The 27016-nt window shown below is 40.6% G+C and overlaps 2 protein-coding genes across 6 annotated transcripts; one reads left to right on the top strand and one right to left on the bottom strand.

Annotated features, from left to right (window-relative positions):
• Positions 1–1311: 1311 nt before the first annotated feature.
• xkr6a (XK, Kell blood group complex subunit-related family, member 6a) lies at positions 1312–19180 on the bottom strand. Of its 4 annotated transcripts, none has more exons than XR_013121966.1 (4): positions 18603–19180; positions 9229–9425; positions 7590–8968; positions 1312–6813 (listed from the first exon to the last, which is right to left on the bottom strand). XR_013121966.1 is itself a non-coding variant. In XM_076979115.1 (4 exons), exons 1-4 carry the CDS (start codon positions 19169–19171, stop codon positions 8001–8003), a joined length of 1629 nt encoding a protein of 542 aa, XP_076835230.1. In that variant the 5' UTR covers positions 19172–19180; the 3' UTR covers positions 1312–8000. The 4 variants fall into 4 exon arrangements, 3 of the variants coding, with proteins under 3 accessions (XP_076835230.1, XP_076835231.1, XP_076835229.1); XM_076979115.1 differs by having other exon boundaries at positions 1312–8968; positions 18603–18787; positions 18893–19180; XM_076979116.1 differs by having other exon boundaries at positions 1312–8968; positions 18603–18787; positions 18889–19023.
• Positions 19181–22585: 3405 nt separating this feature from the next.
• Positions 22586–26474, top strand: LOC143481176 (L-threonine 3-dehydrogenase, mitochondrial-like). Of its 2 annotated transcripts, none has more exons than XM_076979120.1 (9): positions 22586–22749; positions 23649–23835; positions 24063–24105; positions 24244–24314; positions 24416–24565; positions 24669–24841; positions 25000–25090; positions 25203–25472; positions 25668–26474. In XM_076979120.1, exons 2-9 carry the CDS (start codon positions 23652–23654, stop codon positions 25805–25807), a joined length of 1122 nt encoding a protein of 373 aa, XP_076835235.1. In that variant the 5' UTR covers positions 22586–22749; positions 23649–23651; the 3' UTR covers positions 25808–26474. The 2 variants fall into 2 exon arrangements, with proteins under 2 accessions (XP_076835235.1, XP_076835234.1); XM_076979119.1 differs by having other exon boundaries at positions 23644–23835.
• The last annotated feature ends 542 nt before the right edge of the window (positions 26475–27016 follow it).

Raw genomic sequence — 27016 nt, 5'->3', positions numbered from 1 at the left:
CAGTATTTCAGGTAAAGCTCTTGCTGGTGAACACTTCAGAGGTGCCTCATAACACAACAAACAGCTTCTCTCAGTCTCTATGCTGTCTGGAGGAGTCTGATCAAGAGTCTCACAGTTGAAGGTACTAAGGGACCATAAAATCATATTCTGACACAAAGTCACATTGAACTGCCCTACACACTATGTAACAAGATAAAAAACAAATCTTAACAAACCCCTGAATCTTAATCTTTAGTATTCCTCAATGCACCATTAGATACCCATGCAAAATTACACAGACATTTTTTCTAAACTCATATTTCAGCAAATCTCGAAAGCTACCAAAACATACAGTTCATTGATAAAGATACAGCTAAACCACATCAGTCAGATAGGCTAGCTAACATACATATTCAGATTACAAACTGCTGCTGGACAGCACATTACACCATCCAAAAAAATAAATAACATTTATGATTAAAAGAATCTCATATTTATTTGACATTTACTTCAATCAGATAACATTAACTAACAATATTGTTCATAGATCAACATACTACAATGAAATACCTTAGTTAAAAACAAACCTCCCAGTCAGACATTGAAGGTTAAATGTCATTTTAAAGTATGTGAACATCCTAAAGACATTTTAAAGTATGTGAAACACAAATCCTAAGTAACAAATAAGCAAAGAAAACAACAAAAAAGATGTGTCCCAAAAGAATGAATAAATAAATAGACCAGCTTGTAGTCATGAATAGCACAAATCAGGACTGAAATGCTTCCTACAAATCTTACTAGAAGTAAAAACAAAACTTTTACGATTTAAACATATTATTTGATGTCATACACAGTTTGGATGGCAATATTTATTTTGAACAAATTCCTTTTTATTAATTCTGCATAGGAATTACCTGTACCTAGTTGTACCTGGATAGACCAGTTTTTCTTTTGGAACATCTCTATAGTGATATCCAATATAACACTTTTGATGATGTATGCCCTGACTAAACTATTTATTAATAAGCACTAATTGATTTTTAAAATGAGGAAAATTGACATGATACAATTGTGTTTAAAAGGTATTACATGTAGATTAACAATTTACCACTGCTAGATACAGGCCTTTCTATTCTAAAAAACCCTAATACTTTTTGTGGGAATGCACAACACCTGAAGTGCGGCAGTACCTTGCCTGTTTTCAGGAAAACACCGAATGTTCTAGAAGAGCCATGAACTGCACTACGTGAGGTAAGCGTGGTCTTGGGTGATGGCACAAAAAAATGGAAGGTACATGTAATGTAAGGTGAGGTATTTCCAATTACAGAAACATTTAACATTCAGGACTAGATATCATAAGGACATTTTTCAGCTTTTTTTTTTGTTTGTTTTTCAACATCTAAAAACCCAATGCAGTCTGCTACTTTCATGTTTATGTAACAAGTTTTGATTAACTTGGCCCCCCTACCCCACCTGCCAGCTAATATATATATATATAAAAGCTATATACATTTTTGTAATACTTAGGTCTGATGCGTTAAAGCATAGCTTTTTTTTCCCAGCTATCTTAATTATTTAGATTACTAATTATTGGTCATTGGCATCCATCTAATTACATGTAGTTCCATATAATGCAGTTCCAAATATTTGCCCTGTTTCTGTGTTTGGGTACTGTTTAATGGTAGAGGTAACATGGTATTAATATAATAATAAGCAAGATGTAGGACATTTAATTATGCTGCTAACATTTAATAATTGTGTTTTAGAGGAGGAAATATGAAAGAAAAAAAAAACTACACAGAATATCATGATAATCATGCAATGTTCATAGTGCTTTCGGAAAGAATCAAACCAAAATTTTTTTTGCAGATTATCTGTTATAGCACTACCCTGCCTAGCTACTAAACATAGTGCACATTATAATTCTGTTTCATTCACAGTTCTGCTATGACTTATGTTACTTCACTGTGTGTAGACATTTCAAAAGAACATTACTTCAGTTATTGAATTCTCTACTGGAGTCAAGAAGTGAAAAGCTTGGCCCTAACTGGGTTAGCAGAAGTGTTCAGTCTTTTGGACTGAATGATTATAGAACCAGTTTTCCAAATCTGATCTGTTTTATGTGTTATAGAAAAAAACATTATTCAGAAGTTAAACTCTTTTAAGCCTGAAAAGTAATCCATTTGATACCAGTTGGACACACTGAGACACTCAGCCAAACTTGTAAATTGAACCTGGTAAAGCATGAAAACATGGGAAACATCTCAAACATGGGGAAACACATGCATACACACACATACAGATTAAGATCTAGATTTCATTCAAACACACAGGACTATTGTGGAGAACCATAAAAATATTGTTACAACATTACACGTGCTTTCAAAAAATGTCAAGCAAAAACCAGCAAAACAAAAACAAAAAACAAAAAAAAACAGCAAACAAACAAAACAAATGAGTGAGTAAAGACTCTTTAATGTGCACATTAAAAGTCCTGTGAAAGCAAGGGGCAATCACCTTGTTGTGCCAGTATATTTGGTATTGCTCCACAAGAGCAAAAGTACTTCTGACTATTACACTTTTTGATGCCATTACGAAAAATACTTGACCATGTAGTCTAGCTATTTGATAGCCCTTAAAGAACCATAACCATGGTCTGTTATTGTTATTATATCTTCATTTGTACCAGTGAGTGCTGTAATAATGGATAACTTGGAGTTGTCGCACAGAATGTTTTGTCTTAAACTTTGTCTTCAATTGTCTGCACATTCTGTTCCTTGACAGGAGTTGCCATTACATGATCCAGGCAATTGGTTTTTGAGGTCCACAGCGAAAATACTAGGTCAAGCAATAATTGGTAGACAATAATGACCTCACAGTTGTGATGCCATCACCTCACAATTGGACAAAAAGTACAGAAATATAGCTTCATTTCACAGTATATCATAAATATAAGCTATTGAATGTATAATAAGTGTACCACCTTATCAAAAGTCCTGTTTTCTATACCACTGGCAAAATATATGGATTATATTAGCAGAAAACAAATATATATTTTGCATACATTATTAATTACACATTTTGTACAGTATTTGCATTTTCACTTTATCTAAATGCAGAAAAATAAAAGTGGTGTGATATTCTTTAGCAAAGCAACTGGTGTCAGAACCAGAAGAGAGGAAGCAATTATACTGCATTGTTTGGATACCAAAGAACGTTTTCTTGTGCTTCAACAGGAAACGCAGTTCCACCAGACAAGGTGATGTCCCCTTTTAGGAAACTACAGAACACAACACAAGGGCAGAACACAAGGGTAATGCTGATGTTAACACAAGTCTACTGTGACAAGTGAGATTTAGATGGGATTTCCAAAAGTACTTTGGTTTTCACTTGACTAACATGAAGTGATTCAATGTAGTCATGGTATTTCTGACTATGATTCAACTCCATAAATCATAGTTTACCATGACATTATAAATAATAAATGTGAACATTTCTACCGTTTACATATTCCACTGTTTACATATTGATAAAAATAAAAAAGGAAGAAGAACACCACTACATTTATGACAGGACACAATGAGCACTTAGTTTGCTTAGTTAAAAACAAAGTAAGATGCATTTGATATGTACAAATGAACAAATTTAGTATCTGAAGAACCGTGTACTAGGAAACGTGTGGAGGACCTACAATGAGTAAATGTTCTTGTACAACTTGTCAGGCTTGACTCTGTTCAGGTAATGAGCTATTCGAATTTAAGAAAGAACATAAAACACCTGAAAGTTGTGCAGTCAAAAAACCTCAAAGTGAATATGGAAAGAATGCCTTTCCACTGCCCAGCCAAACAGCATTAAAGCAAAAGCCCTGATTATAGATTCTGACCACTAGGATTATGTCAATGCAATGTTGAGGACTATGAGGCAGTTTGAGTTTTGGTCTCTGTGCATCTGTAGTAGTCCAGAGGATATTCGTTTCTCTTACACTGACTCTGAGAAAAGTACTCAGTGTAAAAATAAGTATGATTTATAGATTATGTAATTGTACATGTCACAGATTGCATAGTTTTGAGTAATAACTTTCTATCAAAAAACCAGATCCTAATGTTTAAATGTTCGTGATTTTTTACCAGATTCATTTTGTTAATGAAATAGTAAATCTATTTCAAAAATAACACAGAAAGTAGCTCCTTTACATGGTGGATAATTACTAAATGAAAAAAGACCCTATTCCACACTGGAGACCTCCGTTAAGCCCACGTTTATCATATTCATCCCAGGCCTGGAAACGGGGTTTATACGATATCAGTTTGCTTAAAGCCAATTTTTAAAAGCTTGGAATTGAATGAAAATGAAAACATTTTGGCTGTTCCACAAACATTCGACAGTTTAACATCACTCCCATGTGCATGTTCATTTTATAGTGCCAATGAACTCACTGTCAAATAAGAGGACACACTGTAAGTAAATTAAAAGGCTGCATTTCTGTACATAACCAAACTATGTGTTTTACACTATTTACAAGCAATTTCTGTTCCATTTCTGTTTACAGAACAGTCTGTAAAAGTGATTAATATACAATAAGGCTTTACAGGAAGTTCTATTTACATATTCATACCACCAGAATATACAAAGGAGGTTCAGCATTAGCACCTTGAGGATACTGTTCCCAAAAGTCCCCACTAATAGAGCAATACTGTAAATCAAATGTAGGAATATCAACTCTACAGTCCTCGAAACGGTTTACTCTACTTCCTCAGAGTCATCATGTAAGTAAATATGAAGTGTCACCGATATCTAGTATTGCTGTGCGTTCAGCTAAAATCCTCTCGAGAGCAGTGCAGAGAACGGCTCTGCCTGGGAGCTTCCCACGCCCCCCCCCCCCCCCCCTCACCTCCTGTCTGCAACAACACTGGAATGTATACAGAACCACCCGCTGCAATGACATGTTGTACATGTTGATATATGTCTCATCAAAGGAAGGATTAACAATTAAACAAAGCAAAGAACCCACGTACATATGCACTGGCCATTGTTGTTTGCTGGACTGGCTGCCTTGGCGGTTTTAAGCACCGATGATATAAAGGCACCACAAAGTCAAATAAAGAGAGGTATGGAGAAAATAATTTAAATGACTTATGCACAATTATTGTGTGTGTGTACACCATTATCAAGACAAAGCTGCTGTGACAGGTATGTGACTGAGTAAATGTTTACAGTTGCCATGATTAGTTGCATCTTATTGTCCACAAGACCATGCATCATCACAAAATAATGCTCCAGTACACAAAATAAAGGCTAGTGCAAAGGGAATGGTTGTGAGCATGTTTTCTAAAACCTAAAGATGAACCACAGTTACAATACAGTTTGAATCCTTAGACAGCACTGGAAGCTCCTGAGGATTTAGTTGGTGTGATTTTCTACGTAGCATTTTTAATAAACAGAATCATAAAAAAAACAAACTCAGCTTTATGATTCAACATTACGTCTTTGTCTGGTGAGCACATTTCAAGTGGAGAGATGTTGGCAATGAGAAAAGAAAAAAACATCACAGTGTATTAGCACCCGGAGGGTAAATGTTCCACTGGACATATCTAGCAGCAATCTATATAAATATTTTTTGCAAATTAAGGCCCATTTAAATAACTAAAACATGCTAGAACAGTTTAGATGGGACATTCTCCAGCAAACAACAGTGAACCAGAATATAGTGGATGCACAAAACTGGAACTGAAACGATCAGACCTCAAGCAGAACTGAAACGATCAGACCTCAAGCAGCTACCGAGTTTCAGTTTTTACTCCTTATGCAGAGGTACTAAATTATAAAAATATCCACTTAATTCACAACACATTTGAAACCAAACCCAAAAGAACAGCAGCATAAAAAATGAAACAAAACAAAACAAAAAAACAAGATTATCTGCACCAGAATCCACCTGAGCCATACACTAACTTAAGGGAAGGGCTAGCAGCAACCAGGGAGAGGGTCAGCCCAAGAGACTCAGCACACAAGAGCTTCTCTTACCCCAGCCCGATCTTTTAAAATCCATATAATTAATGTTATGCATCTTCAGAACATTATTAAATATTGAGAGGCAAAAAAAGACATTTACCTCAGCATCTGGATTCTCTCCAGTAATATAGACCCCATAGGCTGTTCCCCTGGGCTCCATCCCTGGCAAGAACCCTTCACCTTATTGGATGCACCTGCATGGCATGTGGTTGTTAGTATCTTTGCAGGCACAACGGAGTCAAAGACAGCAGTGATCTCCTAAATATGGTGCACCGAGCCAACCTCAACCTGTGATCAAATCCACAGCAATGTGTTTGTCATCTAAGTGACACATATTTCTGTCTAAATGTGCAAAATAACATGAGGCTGACAAAATGGGGAGAAACTGAACGTTTTCTAGGATAATGACTACGATCATGCACAGGATGCAAATATACAGTCTGGAATAGAAACAAGCAAACAAATATAAATCAGTTCAGCAGTGTTACTGGGCCATTCAAACTATATAATTACCACAAAAGAATATGACCAAGTGCCAACTTATGTAAAAATGTAGCACCATATAAACCAATTAACAGCTTGCCTAGGGTCAACAGGTTTTTCAACAGATTTTGCCATAAGCACCTATTCATGGTACAACGTTGTTAACAGGCAGCTGGGTGCACCAATAGCAGATAGGATTGCAATAGATTACAGTAGTGGATGTGATTTGGCCTTGTATTGTTCAGCTGATGGCAGAAAGCCCTGTGCCGTGGGAAGGCGTCCTCTTGGGCACAACCAATTAGGAAAGTCCTGCTGTGGAACACTGCTGTGTCTTCTCCTCTGTGGAAAACCATTCAGATATATTCAGCCAAAGATAACTTCCATCTTTATCAGTTTAGCTGTTCAATATAGCTTGAATAAAAGTAAAGGTAAAAATTGCAACATTAAGAAGGAAAAAAAAAATCCATGTCATGATTCCATACGGAACATCTGACAAACTTTTGCACCTCATAAATCTATTACTTGGAATTCTGGTTTGACCACATGGAGGATGGGACTGAACACTGTGGGAACGCCAGCTAGAAAATGATTGCAGGAAGCCAGGAAAAATGGAGGAGAGCTACCTGACCACTGACACGATGCTGCCTCTGAGAGGACTTTACTGTGCTTTTCACTGAGCAAGTAGGGATCGCTCAACGAGCGAGAATACAATGCTCTGAAGTATAATATATCTTTCTCAGCTGTGTACAAAGGAACTAATTTCAGAGAATACTGTGGTCTTACCTCATAAGCTGTCCATACATATTTAATATAATGTTAATACATATTTAACACACTGTGGGAAATGGGCTATGTGAGGTTTTTTTTTTTACTGAAAGCTAGGCGATACTGAGTTAATGAGGTATATCTTCCATGAGTAACATTTCTGAAAACAACTTCCCTTTAAGTTATTTTAAGGCAGTCAGACAATGAATGCCATTGCGTAATCAGTCTAAATGGTTGTAGGCTTTTGCCTGCAGAGGTCAGTCTAAGATCCAGCCAAAAACTGGAACCCTTCAGGACACTGGCAGGCTGACACACAGTGTGGAAGACAACTAAATATAACAGTAACTCACAGGTACGATGGAAGGTAGTGTTTCACTTCTTCAGATAACAAGGGATTGATAGGACTTGCTGGCATGGTTGATCTACCTCCATTTTTCCAGTATAATAGTTTTTAGCCTGCTGTAAACACCATGATTGAAGATATATGTTATTTCAAAGGGAAGCTGACGTCTTTAAAACAGAACCTTAATAAAGAAAAAGCTTATGAAGAACTAAATATACACTCAAAGTTTGAAACTTATAAAAAAAATATATATATGTGATCAAGTTTCACATTAAATTATTGATATTAAAGATAGAAAAAATAAAAACTTGCAAAAAAGACATATTTTGAACTAATACAAATTTAAAAAAGAAAAAGCATGAGATGGTATGAGAAAAAAGTGAGAGTCAGATAGAAGAGGGTGGAAAAGAGGATGTGGTCACAGAGAGGACTCGTACTGCAGGAGCTCATAGAGCAGTGGGCCATCCCTGTAACGGATCCCTACGGCCGCAGGGGTGATGAACTGCAGGATATTTATAGTCCTCCTAAGGCGTCTGTCCACAAAGTGGGCGTCCCAGGCTGGGTAGCGCTTCCTGGGCATGTCGATTTTGATGAGGGGCCCCTCAGACCTGTAGCGGCCCGAAGGTGTGGCGGGCTCGGAGGAGCGCACCTGGAACACAGGCAGGCAGGTGTCTGCGGCCAAGTCGTCATGCTGGCCATATCCTAGTGAGGACACCCGGGTTGGGGTGGGCTGAGAGGCATGAGGACCAGGGGTGGGGGCCATTGGCTCAGCCTCGGGTGGTAGCGGGAGACCCCAGAGGAGCTCAGCACAGCAGGAGCTGGCTAGCACCCTGATCCTAGGGCCCATGGGGTGAAGGACACCGTAGTAGATGCCCATGAAGACCACCCCTGAGGCGAAACTTAAGTAGACTCCACAAAGCACCGGTACTGCATAGGAGTCCGTGGTGGCCGGATCCCTGTACGCGTACCACAGGCAGGTAAGCACCGTGTTCTCAGCCAGCACCACAAAGTAATAGATCATCATCCTATACCGGGTCCTGCCTTCCTTCACGTTGAACCAGCAGAAGATATACACGATACCAACAACCATGTTAAACAGCACCTCCTCCCACTTGGACATGCAGAAATCCGTGCCGCCATGCACGATCCAGAATGCCATGGCGCACCAATGCACCACCACGAAGATGCCAAAGTAGATGTGGAAGATGGAGGCGAAGAGGGCGAAGGAGAGCACCCGTGAGGAGATGGTGAAGAGCCTCCAGAATATGTGAATGAGAGCACCTCGATAGCTCATGCTCTTTTTGTCGTCTCTGGAGTCCCTCAGGAGCTTATGGTAGGACCCCAAGACCCAGGACAAGGAGAGCAGTGACGATAATAAGGACACACCTGCAAGGCATGTAGTGGAAATACATTGAGTATTGGCAACTACTTACCAGTTTGCTGGTTTGTGCGTAGCCACTGAAAACACTCTGGCCAGGGCTTCCCACTCTCAGATCAAGCCATGTAATGGACTAAAAGTGCTTTACAGTTATGCTTCACTAACTGGCTAGCATATCCTGTGCCCAGTAAACCATTACATATTTTTTCTCAAACCTTACTAACCGGAATGACTGACAGTAACTGGAGGTTAATGGGGGATGTCTTACACTGTAGTGTCTCTGCTCGGTTCCTCTGAATCATAATGCAGAGCTGTAGCACCAGTTGGGGGGCGCTCTCCAAGAAGGTCTCCAGCAGCCGAAGCATGCTTACATCGGCATACTCATACATCATAGCCCAGTAGAAACGGCGCCTGTGTTTCGTCTGACGCCGGCTCTGCACACCCAGGTACATAGTGCGGATGTACCTGTTCAGAAAGGAGACACAGTTGACAGGAATTTGACAATCTGAATGTGTTTTTAAGTGTGTTGAATGAGAAAGCATCAAATGGATCAGGTCACATTCATAATGACGTTATAACTAAACAGTTAATGGTCACGTCTCTCTCATGAACCATAGCCATAAGATGTACTTATTCAACTTATTCAATGCAGGAATGCAGTTATTTGAATAACCTTCTACCCATCCTGATCTTTAATGATTCAGACCTATGCTAGCTAAAATGGAACTAAGAATTCATCACACAACAATAACATGACCGCCACAGAGCTGATGAAGGTCACGATGCTTCAGAAGTAGCTCTCATGCACCTGCAGCCAGACAGCCAGTGTGGTACCACTCTCATGATATTACATTAGCTGATCTGAGCCCACAAAGCTGTCTCACAAAAATCCTTTTTTTCAGTGACTAAAAAGAATGATGCAGTAAGGAAGTTAACTTTGACATGCCTCTGTAAAGTGCCTCCAGAGAAATTTGAGACGTATTCTGCAATTATAAAATGTGAAGTTCTGAAGTCACTTGTCAGCCAGCTCACAACTAAGCTGTATATGGGTTCTATTCCAGCTCCCAGTACAGCTGGACCATGTAATGGGTGTTCTACAGCAGTTTTAGACTGAGTGAACTGACAGCTAGTACGGAACTCAAATGTGGACAGACTGAGCAACATGGACAACTGTGGCACATAAACATCTCTCCTACAGAACGCCTGTGGCAGCACAACTCTAGAGGCACATAGGGGATCTGTGATTTATTTACGTCCATGAAATTAGTTCAAGCAGACGGTAATGAGATTTTCCCATGTAGGCTAAAGATAGATAGACCACACACAGGTGATAAATAGATAGCTTATGTGCACATAGTTAAAACCGATCCACCTTTAATGGAGACATCTAAACAAAATACTAGAACAAGAGATTACAGAATAAGTCACTCAACAGGGCATCTTTGAATGAGATTTATTAGGATTAAGAATTAAAGAATGTAAGATAAATAATCTCCTATTTGGGGACTTCTAAGTCGTATAAACTGGCCAAGAGGATTAATGTCCCAGTGACGTGTCAATTTCGGACCATGCCTAAGCCACCTAGCCAGGAGTCCAAGAGCATAACCAGCCCTGCTCTCTGACTGTCCTTCGATAAAATACCCTCACACTGCATTGTGGTGGGCTGTGCACGAAAAGTGAAGTGTTCCTTATCCATTTAGTTTGCATTGAAAATGTAGTGAAGGAAGGAAGGAAGTTTTCAAGGACCGATTCCACACAACGCACTAGGCATTTTATATACCACTCAAGGTTGCTACTGTATGTCATATAAATCACATATGCAGCATAAGAACTCACATGAAATAAAAAACTTTGTAAATTGTGTTTCAGGGAAAACAAGCACATTGCCAGCATGAGCAAATAAAGCGAGAGTGGAAAAGAAACATTTCACAGTCAGACATCAAGGAGTCAAGATCAGCTCTGTACAAAACACTCGGACATTATCTGGAAAAAAGGTATTAAGACTCTGGTAGAAAATGGACATAGTTATTATTCCAGAGCTTTTAACATCACCACCTCCTGAAGGTTCCAGCAATCACACAGCCTCGCCAGGACCTGCGTATGACACCTTCACGGGCACCTCTGATTAAGCCCAGCCATGACTCACACTGCTTATGAGCAACTGAAGGAAATTAGCCTCAACAATGTACTGGTGATTCTGACCGCCCCCACAACCACGCAGAGAGCTCCAGGTTTTAATGAAAATCAGGACACACACATGATCCACACCTGTAGCCATGATGGAACAGTGCAGCTTGGAGACTGAGGAATCAGAAGCTGCTGTACATGCTAGTGGTTTGCAGTTTTTTGCGAAGATCAAGACGAGAGGAAACAGAAAATACTACAACTCTGTAGAATTATGGTAGGGTAAGCTCATATGCCACTTGTAGAGGTCACTAGAGCTTTCATACAACAGCAGACCTTTGGCCTCAGCAGGGTAAAAACCTATACCTTCAAAATCAAATTCTTACTTAAAATATCATACTGGTACTCATGTTTAATCACTCCAACAGATTCCAAATGTAAATTGTGTCCCAGCTTTGAGCTTGACAGGTGGACACAAATTAACCATTACCATTTAAGACAGTTTGATGCTGCAGGATCAGAGATTTCAGCTTGTATCTTGATAAATGTGCATATATGGGAACATTTATAGATCAATACACAAGATGTCATTACAAATTAAGTAGTATTTTGATACTACAAAACATCACCTCATTAACTAAAGAAATAACCATAAGAGTCAGAGTCATAAAGAAGAAAAAAAGAAAGCAAGGAACATACAAGAGGAGCATTTCAAGCATGTGACCAACTCACAACAAGCGCAAACTGATGAATGAAAAGATTTGCAGCAGCCTGTTCAATGAACCCACCCAGCGTGTTTTACAAAGGTAAATACACACAGTGGAATAACATCAGAGGGGTTCTCCTCTATTGATCTGGTACACAGTAAACCCGACTGCACGACGTCTCCAATGAAAGACACACACGTCTGTGAAATCCTATAAGGGGCTCTTGGATTTTCCCATAAAAGCTTGATGGCGCTTGCTGTTAAACGACCTCTCCTAGCTATTTCACCTCACCGAACAAACACATGGGACACTTAGCTGAGCTGTGGACGCCTCAGCAGCGCACAGACACCACACTGGAAAGACAAGCTGCCATGTTGGTTAATGGCGAGGATTCATGCGTGGAACGTTATCATTTCGTCTCAGTCAGAATACAGAATACTTTACAGAGCAAGTGAAAAACAAGGCCAAGTTATTTACTGTATAAGAGCTCAGTGCTGTCATTTATAAATAAGATCTGGCAATGTCAGAAGAGGACAGTATGGATGAATGTAGGGAGAGAGACTTACGAGGAGCTTGGCCCATGCCCAGCAGGCCACCCGGTCCCTCTGCCCTCTCTGCTGTGTGACTGAGTGTACCCCCCCCCCCTCCCACACCCAAGAGCTTCTCTGTAAGGGCACCAGTCCGTCGGGGCAACTGAAGCAAAACAAACAAAAGAAGAAATAATGGACTCATGAAATGAGAATGGGGTGAAGAGGGTAAAGAACATACAACTAAACCAAACTGACCAAGTATGAGAGAACGCTGACCCTGAGGGGGAATGGCTAAAGACAAAATCAAAATTTAACTGCATAAAATGGCTGTTGTTAGTGAAGCCTTGGGTGTCCTAATACTCATCTCCTTGATTATATAGATATCCATTAACTTCTTATAATTTATTACAAAATTATTTTTAATTATATTGAATTAGTACCGATTTATTTTTCATTACATCATTTATATTGCTGTGAAATGTAGAACTAACCGTGGGTGGGAAGAGGGTAAAAGTAAGGTATGATAACTCAGAGTTCTTTTAATGAAATAAATAATCACTCCTTCTGCTTTTTATTTGAATGGTGGATAGAAGTAAACACACCAAACAACACAGGATCAAGCTTTTAGCTGGCTTTCACTCACATAACTCATTTTGGCTATGTAACGTCGGGGGTGTGCCATGATCAGGGGGCGGACGCACAGGCGCAAGAGAGCGGGACTCACAGCCACTAGCGGAAGCCATACTGGCTAACCGTGTGGTATTCGCACGAAGCGCTTTGCTCTTACGTGGCATGTTAATAAAGCACCGACAAACAGACTACAGATACTCACGAAAGGACACTTGTATTACACAAAGCACATGAGGATGAATACATACAAAGAACCAAAACATACGATGAGACAATACGGAAACGAAAACCATTAGAATACTACACAACACTCTATACCAGGAAACACAGAACACGTAAGCTACTAGAACTGAACACAATCACACAGGGCGACACATAGCTAGACTGCAACGTAAGGAAATGTAACACAACCACAACTAACCGTGCACAACACCAGGCAAACCAAACATCCAAAGGGAAACGTGAACATAACAAAAGCGAACCTCACACATAGACACAAGAACTAAGTACACACAGCTACTGTCACACAGAGGAAGATAACCAAACAGTAGCACAACCAAAACTTAACTTGACATCAATATACAAACAGTAGAACTCACAAGAACCAGATGGAAACATAAACCACACGCACCACAAGACTCTGATTTCCACACAAACACAGAAGCACACGAAAACCCTAATCCCTACAACAACATACAAACAATAGCATCAGCAAGAACCTGATAGAAAACACGAACCACAGAAGCATATAACTCTGACTCCGACAAACATAACATTGACCCACAAAGAAAACCCAAAACACAAAGACTTTATACAAACCTTAATGAACACTCAACAAGCAACAGCTGAACCAGATGACAAATGTAGAGGCGGAACTAAACAGAGAAGACCAGAGGAGGAGGAGCCAGGCCAGACAGACAGGAAGGGGGCGGAGCTAGGTGTGACAGGCTAGCTCTGTGTTACAAAGTGTCTCTCTCTCTCTCTCAGGCTCTGACTGACCTACTTGAAGAAAAATTACCCATAGACTAAGTTGCCATAAACGAAGCAGAAGTGCAAACCATTATAATTACCCAGTGATCCAGTGATCCACCTCTAGGCCCTGCAGGCCACAGCCAAAGATTGCCATGATGTTCTCTGATAAATCTACTTCTGTATAAAGCACTTCTTTTCAAAATCCATGTCTTGCATTGTTAAAAAATAAGTATCTTTACATGTGTCGCTATAGGGCTTATATCTGTATTAGAAACTGACCTATAATGGTTGGTCACACTAGGAGGAATGAGGACATAGGCAGGATGCCAAATGTGAAGTCCATAGAGAAACAGCAATGTTACGGGGTGACATTACAGTAACGTCCCCCGAAGCGCCAGTCTAAGGCACAATGGACCAGGGCTGACTACCTGCAAAAGTGGTCTGGCGCTGGCAAGACAGAGGACATCAAGCACCAAGACAACCACTGGCACAGGGACAGGTGCACTGACTGGAAGAGGGATGGACACAGAGGAAGACACTGGTACAGACAGGGTAACGTTGATGGGAACAGGGACGTCAACAGTGACACCGACACACACAATAGGACCCGACAAAAAGGGGAAAAATATTCCGGTTACAGAAAACTCCCCAGCCGCTGGCACCGGCTGGCACCGGCTGGCCGATAGTGCTTCGCCTGCAGCAGCACCTCTATGAGCTCAGGTGGCACGTCCTCCCCTTTGGTGGTCCTGCGGGTAGACGCCTCGGCTCTGGAGTGATACGTAAGGACTCTGGATGTCGTCAGTGGATTCTAGGCGCCAGTGGAGTCAGTACTCCCAATGCAAGACATGATGATACCTCAAGGACATCAGTGGGGGCTGTAGAAGTTTAAAATTGTTGATCTGAGGGAATTGTCCCAGGGAGATGTCGACTACCCCCAGTTAGAAAGTCCAGGGGAGTTCCCCTGCATACGCAGCTAGTGAGCCGGTTGAGCAGCGCTGAGCACCGTTGCCTCCATGGCAGAGCTGGTGCAGCATTGCTTCCTCTTTGTTACACCCCTTTTTCCGTTGGCGGTCAGTCACCCTGTCATATTAGGAGGAGTTTGGCAGGATGGTGAAGCGAGGTCAATAGAGGAACAATGATGTTCATTAACACAAACGGTGAAACCAAAATGAAACTGGTTTACACACACGAAGATGCTCATTAATCTAACACACTGGCTACAGCTCGTAACTCACTCTGGGCTGGCCAACAACTGACAAGAAAATAAAGCAACACAGGAATTTAAATACGCACGCGAACAAGGGATATAACAAGACACAGGTGCGGCACATAATGAGGGGGGTGTGGCAGACAGCAAGACTCAAACACAGCCACATCAAAAACTCACCAAACACATAATGGGGGGCCATCATGGAGGAGGGGGCCATAACAATTACCTCAGACACCCCAAACAAACAAAATTAGTTTCTCTTTACCTTCATTCAGTGGCAGATAATTTAAAACCTTATTAGAAATGGTGTTATTATTAAAACATAGTTGGAGTCCAATTACTTAAGGTACGTTTAATGACACATTCTGTTTCTGGGTTTGGATAATGAAGCTATTACTTGCAGGGAGCACTGAACATGCGGTTTGCTGCTCTCTTCACTACTCTTCAGTGCTAGTCCCTGTGGAGGTTTATTATACAAGATTCAGTACTTGGTTCTGCATGCAGTATTACATTTTAATAAAGCCATGGGTATTTAGAACAGTAACCGAGAAGAAAGTGACAAGAAGTATTCATTAAAAGAACTGCAGATCAGTCTCATATCTTCGTACGACAGGCAATTTAAAGCAGCGGAACTCCTTGAGCAGAAGCTGTTCATTCATGCAGGCAATTATTCAGAAACACATCCCTGAGGCCGTAGAAACACAAATCTCTCCTGCATTTGGAACCATCACAATGAGCCATTAATACTTATTCTTCCACTCCTGTCAGGTCTTAACCATCAAAAGGCTGATCTTCAGTCTGAGCTGGAGATGGAGTCTCTTTTTGGCCTCATTCTCCTTTCTTTTCACTGAATGCCTGTCTGTTTTTTCCACCCTCTTAAACGTTTTGCCTCTTCCACTATGCTGTACTGTTTCCCACCATCATCACACCGCACAGCTGGGGCTCTTGATGGAGAGGTTAATACACAGAGGAGGATCCGTTGCATTGCTCAAGTGTAAAAAACTGTATTATTGCTGTGTCTAGCCAGAATTTCAAAACCACCTTGGTGTGGTTTTATTTGTAGCCTGTATCCAAGAGAGCCAGCACATTCATTTAAGTGATGATGAATGTGTTCAATGGGACTGGTGTCCTCAAAGTGGACCTGAAAAAACTGCACTGCATTTTGTGAAGTTGCGACTGTAAACCAGGATGTACAAGCAGGAACGTGAACTACATGATATAATGGTTGAGTGGAGACTGTATATTGCATGCTGTGAAGGTGTGTGAGGTACTAGTGTGGAGGTGTGGGGTTATCAGGAGTGCACTAAACACAGACTGGGAAATTCAGGTTAGTGTGTCAAACCCATCACTTGGACCTGTGAAGATTCTGTTTGGATAGACATCTTGCTTCAGTCCTACCTCTATACACTTACTGACTTATGTTATGAAGTCTGAAAAAGTTGATTGGGCCCAGGTCAGATCTTTTAAAAGCATAATGCACTGAATCATTCATCATGGTCTTGGTCTAGATCTAATTAAATTTAATATAAGAAAACTACAAATCAAAGATTTCCACTGTGAGAAATGCAGTAATGCTGCAGGGGATTTTCGTGCCTACCCAACTCTTCATCAGGCTGGGGGCCGGGGCTCTTACTGCTCCAATCAAGACTCATCATGGTCGGCTTTTGCCAAGGGCAGCATATGTGCATATGCAGTCAGGCTAAGCGAGGCCAGCAGGGAGGGAACCAACGCTGTGCACCCACCTGCCAGCCCAGTGCCTGCCGTGCGCTTGATGGGACAATCACGGAGCAGCAATCAGCCAGGATAACCATCTACTCCTCTGCAGAGCATAACAGACTAGAACGAGTTCCAACATTTAACCACCATGTGCTCAATACACTGTTAAATAATTAATCTAACAGTGCCTCAAAACTTAAACAGACTCACAGAGTACTGTCTAGGACATACAAAATGTATACGATTCACTATAAAATGAAAATGTATACAATTCACAATTCACTGTCAAGAAAGTCATCTTTTTTGTTTTTTACTTTCTACAGAAAAGTTTAGCATTGATTTAAAAATGCAGGGAATCCTTGGAATGAGGGAAGAGAAGCAGTCAAAAGGAGAAAAGTTCAGCAGTGCATGAATCAAGGCATAAAAGTACAGGTAGTCTAGTACGGCCCAAGTGATTAAACAGACAACAGACTATAATCCAGGCCTAAGTAGTTAAACTGACAACAGACTCTAGTCCAGGTAATACATCGCAATGTAACAACTGGGCATATATGTGCAACAAATGGACAACTTGCTGATGTAAAGAAGTTTAGTCTATGAGGCAAAATATCATTAAAAGCATAAACAAATAATCAATATCGAGGCTTTTTCAGTAGTTTCTCACTCACATGTATAAAAGTTTTGGGAGGCTTAGACGATGCGTCCAAGCTGATCGCTGACATTTATATCCCTACTGAAAGACCAAAATTTGGATTTCTTTTAGCACACTGGATCCGTAAATGCATTTAAGACGATCCTACCAGAGGAATGTCGTGTGCCTAATGAGACCTGACGTGCTCAACTAACCACCGTTCAGTCATGCTGCTCCATGGCTTATGGTCACGGAAAAGCTTGAGCCGCTTGAATTTAGTGGTCACGATGATTAACCTGCAAACCCACCAGCACTGCTGCTTGATTGCGGTAAAAAAAATCCTACTCGATTTTCACCAGAGAATCAACGTTCCCCACACGACCTCTTCTAGAGGTCATTTAGGTAAACTAATTACCATCTATATTGATTTCACACCTAAAAGGCCGCGGCAAATCTGTCTTTCCACCTGAAGGCTGACAGCCTGAAACGTGACAGACCCAACAGCAAAATGTGTCAAATATAAATAAACACATTCAATGTATGTTCAGTCCCAACTACAATTTCCTGAGATGTTTTAGCTACTGCTGAGTGAAATGTCAAAATCGTCGACGAGGTGTCAGTGTGTTTGCGATTAGTCGACCCATAATCGCCTCCAGACACGGTCAACGCACATCCAGGTGCTGCGCGTACAGGCTGATATGATGTCATGCGGGCGCGCGAGCGTGATTGCTGAGCCCACGCGCCAGCGTACAAGGCTCCGGGGGAGCTTCCTCCGTGCGTCGAGTGCGCCAGTGTCCAGCGAAAATGATGACCAAATCGACCTTCCTACACTCCAACATGAGGAATTCAATAAATTCAACTGCACAACTCATTTCACACAGATGGCGCCGTTAATCGGATAAAGGTTTAATTGCGCGTAACCCACGACCTGGAGCGGAGCGAAGCATTTGAAGCAGTTTGTTGTCTCAGGTGTCGCGCGCCAAAAACGTGCACGTGTGTGCGAGTGCACAAACGAGAAGTGTGTCTGTGTGCGTGCGTGCGAATGAGTGAGTGAGAGGGAGCGCGTGTGTGTGTGTAAGAGAGTGCTTTAGATTACATTGATGTCAGAAATCTCAATCTTACCTCCACACCTGCCCCATCTGAAGAATGTGGACAAATATTTGCCATATCCAGATGGAGATCTGACAGCACATGTCCCTGTTATAGACGCCTGCGCTTAGTCCAGCCGTTGCTGCCCGACTGAGTCCTTCGACATCCCCGAGCCCACCCCCGGTGTAATCCTGAACGAACCACCTGAAGCTTAGAATCTGGACCAGCACCGAGGGAACCAGCACAAAGAAAAGGGTGAGCCCGAACCACAGATAGTCCCTTTTGTAATAATAGTCGACGGCTAGCCACACGTCCGTACCTACATCCAAAAAGAACACCAGCAACGCCACGACGATCCACAGACAGTCCAACCACAGGCGCTCCTCTGGCTGCGGCCGCCTGGCTGCGTTCCCCTTCCCCAGGAGGGAGTGCAGGCAGGCGCTCCGACAGCCCCAGTAACAAGACGAGGTGTTGCAGCAGTGGCAGATGTGTATAGCCGCACTGTCCAAAGCATCCTCATCCCCGTTCCCCCCTGTTTCGTCCTGGTTGTGCAGTTGGGCGAAACCGGTAACGACCCCCACACCATCAGATTTTGCTGCCATCTTGCTCTCTGAAACACTTCGTCCCCCTTCCGGGGTTAGTGACGTCACTTCCTATATACCTGTACGTTATTACCCCCCCCCCCCCCCCGCAAGAAATTAATTAGCCAATCCTGTCGTTTAATTAATCGATATATACGAGCATCGTCTTTCTAATACAGAGGACCGCAAATGCACAATTGATATGGGATAGGGTAATTGAGAAAAACGTTTTACGGGTGGTGACGTCGAACAGGAAAATCTTGACATTTAAGATTAAATCAAGATTAAGTTAAGATTAGTTAACCGAGTCAACGATCAAGTATTGTACTTTGTTTACCGGTATTAAGTAGTTATTAATAAGAAATACGATGTGAACCACTGAAATAATAACCCAACTGCTACATTATACAACTACTACTACTAAAATAATAATAAGAATATTAATAATAATGACATTTTTCTGATTTTTCATTTTTCTGAATGACATTTTTTTCAAAGTGTCTTTATGTCTCTTAGAATCTGCCCATTTTCAGTCTTCAGACCTCACCCTTCTCATTCTCTCATTTTCTGCATCATTTCTTTTATGTGTTGCCATTGGTGTGGTTGGAGACCACTGACTTCTTCATAGTTATGAAGAAATTCGAATCGAAAGGTCGAAACACTTTTAGAACATGTTGGTTTCTGTGAAAGTTAAAAGGTAACTGGTAGGTTAACAGCATCCAGTGTTCAGTGCAGAGCTCTTACGTTCTGGGCAGTTACATCATCATTAATGGCATATCGGGTGGCAATCAGCTTTTTCTAATTAATTAACTAATTAATGCTGCTGTGCTAATATGATGTTAACATTAGAACACTAGGTTATTATTGTTATATATTTATGTCAAATACGTTAATTTAATCTGTTTTGTATATTGATACATTTTCAATTAGGATTAATACTTCAGAGATGGACAATTTATAGACACTGTCATTACCCCATTAAAACAGGCTTTCAGACTTCTAAGCCTCTTTTATATCTTCTATTAGCCAGCCTTCCAAACTCTAAACCAAACCTATTGAAAGTATGATGTGTATTTATGAGAAAACATATTCAAATACACTCAAGTGATGTCTATCATATGAAATATGATGTAGAAAGCCTTCTCTTGACTACTTTGGTGACTGAGCCTGAAATTGTAACATTTAGAAACCCACTCAGTGCAAAAGCATGTGAGTGTGTGTGTGGCTTACTGCTACTTCTTCTTTTTCTCAAGAGCATGCAATTTTTATGAAAGAAAATATGTGTGTGTGTGTGTGTGTGTGTGTGTGTGTGTGTGTGTGTGTGTGTGTGTGTGTGTGTGTGTGTGTGTGTGTGTGTGTATTTTGCTACTCCTTCTGAACACCATGCCATTTTTATGAAATCAAATGCTGTATCAGTAATCTTCCCTAGGGCAAAGAGGGTAAATGCACGAGTGTGGAGTGAATAATGTAGGGGAGATAACTATAGGGAAAACCCTGGAGATGAAGATTGCTTTCATGTGCCCGTAACTAGAACAGACATGAAATAACATAGCCAGATTATTCTAGTCACTCAGTCTAATACAATTTAACTTTTCTTGGAATTTTGGTGAACTGAAATGGTTTGAGTGCAGAAATGACGTGCTTAATATATAGTTGACTATGTATTTATTTAGCAAAAGTAAGAAAAACAAAAAACACATGAAATTGCAGGTGTACTCAGTGATATGATGAAGCCTGAGGCTCATCCATCTTTTGTCAGCTTTCTAGTTGTTCTTGTTAATGTAGAAAATGAGTATTTGAAGACTGCAGTCTAAGGGCAGATTTGTCTTTTTTTAGAATGAGTAAACACCTATGAAATTGGTACATCTTACAATTAGAAAAAGGGGCATACCTCAGAAATATTTCATTTTCCAATTCACTGTGACTTTGAAATAACATTCAAGTATATATTTTTATTTAAATAATTTTACATTTTTATTTATGTTGGTAAACATCCTTAGTCCTTTGCAATTAGGGGATTTGAAATTACAAATATATCTTTCAGCACACTTATAGTGATATAAGTATATAGTGAAATAAGTATTTGAACACCCTGCGACTTTGCAAGTTCTCCCATTTAGAAAAGACACACAAATAAATTATTAAAAATCATACATTGTGATTTCCTGATTTTTTTTTGTTTATGTCTCTCACAGTGGACATGCTCCTAAGATGAAAATTTTCAGACCCCTCCATGATATCTAAGTGGGAGAACTTGCAAAGTCGCAGGATGTTCAAATACTTATTTTACTCATTGTAAGTAGCTTCAGTTTAATTCATAAGGTTTAGCGATGGCTAATGGATAGCGATGGTTTAGTTATGTTATGTTGGCTATGTTACACAATCAGACATGTGTTCAGGAGATTTCAGTCTAGAGCCCACTTAAATGACACCTGGAGATCCCAGATATGGTGGTATTGTGACAGGTTGGATGCTGTAGAGGGGTTTGATATGTACATAATGGAGCTTAGTGGTTGTTGGGTAGCTGTGCCCATTTTAAGTATTCATATGATGTACTGCACTATTAGCTTGTCCATTGCTTTGACTTATCCTCTCTTGGCAATTGATCCATGTTGTAATATGCTACTTCAACCCCTAAACCATATATAAGGACACTAATAGTTATATAAATGCTGGCTGGCATTCCACTTAACTTATTCTTAAATGAAGATCATTGAGCATTGGTTCACAAAAGCATTAACATATTTATTTATACAATATGTCCTGAACTATTAAGGTTTCACTTATTTAAAAAGAGTATGACAATAACATTTACAGTTTTATTTATGTTTCTGTAGTACATTTCGGTCTATAAATGTTCATCAGCGAGAGTGAATGTGACCTGCTCTAGGTGTCTATGTGCATGGTGTATATACCTACTTGAACCATATGATTGGGCCAGTTTGACTGGCATCTATGTAGACTGCAGAAATCAACACAGTCTGACTTAAAGTAATACTTAGTCTTTGCTGTTGAATATCAATTGTATAGGGCAAAAATCCTTCCTCATTGGTTACCAGAGCAATTTCTTTACAGAAATGATTTAATAATCCAAAAAAGATTGTGATGAAACTATGTGTGTGAATAGTTCATCAAGTACAGCTGCAAGTGGAAATAATAAAAAACAAATAAATAAAATAAAAACTATAATACTAATAACAACAATAATGAAAACAGAACCAGTTTTTTTTAAAGTCTTTACTACATGGAAATAAAAGTATTTTCACTTTTAGAATACATTTATCATTTACTCACACAATTCAGCACTATTCTATAATCTCTATATTCTGTGTCTGCCTATACGTTATGCTGGACAAAAGGGGAGGGTTTTCAAAGCCGCGGACAGACACGCCTCTGTTCTCTCGTCCAATAGGAGAGGAGAGCGGCTGGTTTACTGAGTCAGGGCTGAATCTGATGCAATAGCTACTTATGGAGCGTCGGGAGGTCGCAATATATATACAGTTAGAGCGTCCAAATGTCCAGTCATCAATGATTTTCTAGAGATTTTGAAACATTTCTGGATACCTTCTCTTTAAACGGGACATTTATCTCTGGCAACGGTGAGTCTTAATAATGTTGTATGCTTTGTTGTGTAATTTGTATGAGAAAAGAGCAATTCTCTTAGGGTTTTGACTGTTGAAAAGTAGCTAGTAGCTACCTTACTAACCTAGGTAATTAGCTAAGCTAGGTAGGACAGCTAGCGTCACCACATAACTTGATGAATTTAGTTACATTTACATTTTCGGCATTTAGCGGACAATATTATCCAGAGCGACATAACCTAACGTTACAGAAGTGCTTTGTCATTTGCTCATGGTATGTGTCCTAGCCGGTACAGTAGGTCAGGGATATAGACACCGTTGTACTAGAACACCGGTTACTAACGTTAGCTAGCCTAGTTAGCTAACTTACCTCAGCCGAAGGGGGAGTGATCTTGACTGTGGCTAGCCGTCTCCTGGCCTGTGTCCTGATTGCTGTGCTGGACTTCATCCTGCATCCCCCTATTGGTATTGAAATACTGAACCATAAGGGCTGTTATCAGGTTTACTGAGGTAATTTAAGACAACTGCCAAGGACGAGAGTAGCTAGACAGAACTAGTTAATTGATTTGAATCGTCTCCCTAATTTTCAGTGAATCAGCCAGCCAATTAGCTAAACTTATTAGTTGTAAACTCGCTCAGGAATTTATCAACTTAAACTCCACAAATGTGAGAGTCCCACAATTTCAGCGAGTTGGCTAACTAGGTTCATTTGCCCTTTCATGAGAAGCTTTCATCATCCCGGCTATTTTTAGATGATAATGCTACGCCCGCAAGGTGACAGTATAAAAAACACCTTTGATACAACCATGAGTAGATTTGACTCAGGCATAAGTCATCACCATCAAAAATGTGTCCTGTATTAACACACAATACCTTTTCACTAAATTACTTTTCACATCCTTGTTTTGATAGTACAGGACATGCCCTTTGTCAGAGCTGTGAGTAAGGCCACGCAGCAGGCCCTCCTGGCTGCAGGGTGTGGCTTTGAACCTCTCTCAGCATCAGCACGGAGCATTAGTTTCTCTCCACGCCAGGTCACGTCCGACGCCAGCTTTCACTCCGTGTCCTTCTCTGAGACTGACCATCCCAAGGTTCTCATCACTGGTGCGAAACCATTATTGTAATGTCTGCTTTGATGAACTCAGTTGTTTTGTACTTTGAAACCCGTCATCTTACAGCCAGTAGTGTGGCCTATCTCCCTGCAGATGTCCACATAGAGCGTCTTTCTTACAGAAAGAGCATCTTTCTTCTAAAAGTCATTAGAAAAATTGTTAGTTTCCTTGGCAACAGACGGCTGATGTCACTGATGATATTTTCTCTGTTTGTTTCAGGGGGACTTGGACAGCTAGGCGTTGGCTTGGCTGGGCTCCTTCGGTAGGTCTGGTTTAAAAAAACTCAGCCACACTCTTGTGATATTTTTGACAAGTTGAAATGCTTGTGAGCAGTGTGATATCAAATATCACTGTTATCAAATAACAGTTTGTATTGCAGTTTACCATTTTTTTTTTGCAGGAAGCGATTTGGAAAAAACAATGTCATTCTTTCTGACATTAGAAAGCCCCCAAATCATGTTTACCAAAGTGGTAGGTTACAGTGTTTTTTGTTTTTATTTATATTACTTTAATTACAAACCACCCAGTCAGACAGTTGCAATGTAATTAATACTGTAATTATTGATTTCTAGGTCCCTTTATGTATTCTGATATACTGGACTACAAGAATTTACGGGAGATTGTTGTGAACAATCGTATAACATGGATGGTGCACTACAGCGCCCTACTGAGTGCAGTTGGTGAAGCCAACGTGACTCTTGCTCGCGACGTCAACATCACTGGTTAGCGACAAAGACAAAATTTGAATTTGCATATTTTCTGTGTTAAAGTCAGGATGGCGCTGATTGGCTTATTTCTCTTCCACTCGGGTTTCCTCTATTTAAGGTCTGCACAATGTCCTGGACGTTGCAGCCGAACATGGTGTGCGGCTCTTTGTTCCCAGCACCATTGGTGCGTTTGGCCCCACGTCCCCGCGTGACCCCACTCCAGACCTGTGCATCCAGCGCCCTCGAACCATCTACGGGGTGTCCAAGGTCCATGCTGAGCTGATGGGAGAGGTACACCCTTACCTACTCACCATCATTTTATTTTGCAATGTTAAATGTTAAGATACTGAGGGAAGACAAGGCAAGTTGTCCAAAATGCTGACTGTAACTGATATGCATGTCCAGGTGCAGGATGAAATCTTAGTGAATGTTTATTTTGCTCTTGGCAGTATTACCACCACAGATATGGCCTTGACTTCCGTTGTCTCAGGTATCCAGGCATCATTTCGGCAGACTCACAGCCTGGAGGAGGAACCACAGGTTACCATTCCATGTTACCTTTCCATTGTTATCCTCACTGTGCAGCTGTGGGGTTGTAAATGACCTTGCTTGCTGCAGACCTGCTTTCACTGTGACCACTCTATCTCCTCAGACTACGCCGTCCAGATGTTCCACGACGCTGTGAAAGCGGGGAAGTTTGTGTGCAACCTGAAGCCTGACACCTGCCTGCCCATGATGTTCATCGATGACTGCCTGCGAGCCACGCTGGAGGTGATGGAGACCCCTGCTGAGATGCTTACCATGCGCACCTATAACATTGGTGCCATGAGCTTCACCCCTGAGGAGCTGGTCCGCGAGGTGCAGAAACATATGCCTGACCTGCAGATCACTTACGACATCGACCCAGTCAGACAGGCCATCGGTAAGAGGCTAAGGGTAGATGAGAATCCTCATGCTCATTTAAGGCCAGAGATGGAGTAATGTAAACTGCATATTATATTGTTGCACTTTTACTTATGCTGAATATTCCATTAATAGACTTTCTTGCTGAAAAAAAAAACTTTTGATTACATAAATTTATTCTGATTAATTCAAATTTTTATTCTCTTCTGCGTAGCTGACAGCTGGCCTATGAAGTTTGAAGACAGCAATGCAAGAAAAGACTGGGGTTGGAAGCATGAATATAACTTGCCAGAACTTGTCCAGACAATGGTAAACTTCATCATTTCGGACTCGAGAGCAGCACATGCTAACTGAACACCGTCGCCTAGCGTTTGCACAGTTGCGTAGTGTTTGAAAGTGCGCACCAAGCGGGTCCAGCCATTGGAAGAGCTTTCAGCTGTTAGCTTAGCTGCTCATCATGCTCTGTTTGGAAGCCAAGACTAGGGATGGGTACTGACTTCCAGCAAAGTAGTGTTAGCGTCCTTTAGGATTCAGACCGCATCTGTGTAGGACTGATTTTTGAGTATTGAAGATGGACACTTTTCATGCTGGTGCTATTTGTTTCTGCTACATTTACATGACATGGATGAGAAAAGAACAGAAAGGACATAAAATAGCAAGAGAGTTCAAAGAAAACTGAGGAGACAAGCATGTAGGAGACAGTTTCTGCTGAACCCCACATGCACACACACTCCCACAAGCAGCCATTTTTCATTAGCTTGTTTTTACTTGTTAAGATTATTGCTATGTATGTTGTTTGGTGTTATTTAGGCCTCAAGGTTCAGACTAAATAACACAAAACCAACCAGGACCGCTCTGTTTTCACAATACATGAAACAAGTGGAGCACAACACAAACCACAAGCAAAACATATTAATGCTGCCTAATCAGTGGCCTAACTCTTGAAATACTGAGGCGTGTGACAATGGCCATAATTACTCACCCCATGGGTTTTTTTTTTTGTTTGTTTGTTTAATATATATATATATATATATATATATATATAAAGTATACTTTCATATCAAAGTGGAAAGTGGAGTATGTTGGCAGATTACTGAAGAGGGATGTTCTTAGGCCAATAAGGCAAAAGTCATATACCTCTACATTTTAGATTTTTTTTCGAAGTGTGATTACATCCTTACTTCTGAATAGGTAATATATAGCTAGTTACATAATAATAATTTACATATTGTAAGGTTTAATTGCTTTGTCATTTAAAAATCATGCTTGGTGCTGCTGCCTGGTTCCAGTGACTGGTTCAGTTTTGTGCAAATAGTATACAAAATACACCTTGTGGATGCACTGGGACTCATCATCAGTGGTGTATCCTGGGGTCATCGGGTGTCTTGCAACATCATAAAACCATTCTTTGGAATATTAACCAACAGGCAGGTGTGTCAGATAACATACACCTAACATGTGTTACACCTATATTATTATATATGTATAATATATATATGTATAATATAGGTGTAATATATGTATAACATGTATTACACCTAATATTTTAACATAATGTAAAAA

The sequence above is a fragment of the Brachyhypopomus gauderio genome, chromosome 17 (assembly GCF_052324685.1).
Source record: "Brachyhypopomus gauderio isolate BG-103 chromosome 17, BGAUD_0.2, whole genome shotgun sequence".
Taxonomy (NCBI): Eukaryota; Metazoa; Chordata; class Actinopteri; order Gymnotiformes; family Hypopomidae; genus Brachyhypopomus; species Brachyhypopomus gauderio.
This window is presented reverse-complemented; position numbering and strand designations above follow the sequence as displayed.

Excerpts from the sequence above, each read along its gene's own strand:
- LOC143481176 (XM_076979120.1), top strand. The coding sequence starts at position 23,652 with ATGCCCTTTGTCAGAGCTGTGAGTAAGGCCACGCAGCAGGCCCTCCTG. Across the intron at positions 23,836-24,062 it reads TCCCAAGGTTCTCATCACTG|GGGGACTTGGACAGCTAGGC; the intron begins GTGCGAAACCAT and ends TGTTTGTTTCAG. Across the intron at positions 24,106-24,243 it reads GGCTTGGCTGGGCTCCTTCG|GAAGCGATTTGGAAAAAACA; the intron begins GTAGGTCTGGTT and ends TTTTTTTTGCAG.
- xkr6a (XM_076979114.1), bottom strand. The coding sequence starts at position 19,171 with ATGGCAGCAAAATCTGATGGTGTGGGGGTCGTTACCGGTTTCGCCCAA. Across the intron at positions 9,426-18,602 it reads CAGATGGGGCAGGTGTGGAG|GTACATCCGCACTATGTACC; the intron begins GTAAGATTGAGA and ends CTTTCTGAACAG. Across the intron at positions 8,969-9,228 it reads CCGAGCAGAGACACTACAGT|GTGTGTCCTTATTATCGTCA; the intron begins GTAAGACATCCC and ends CATGCCTTGCAG.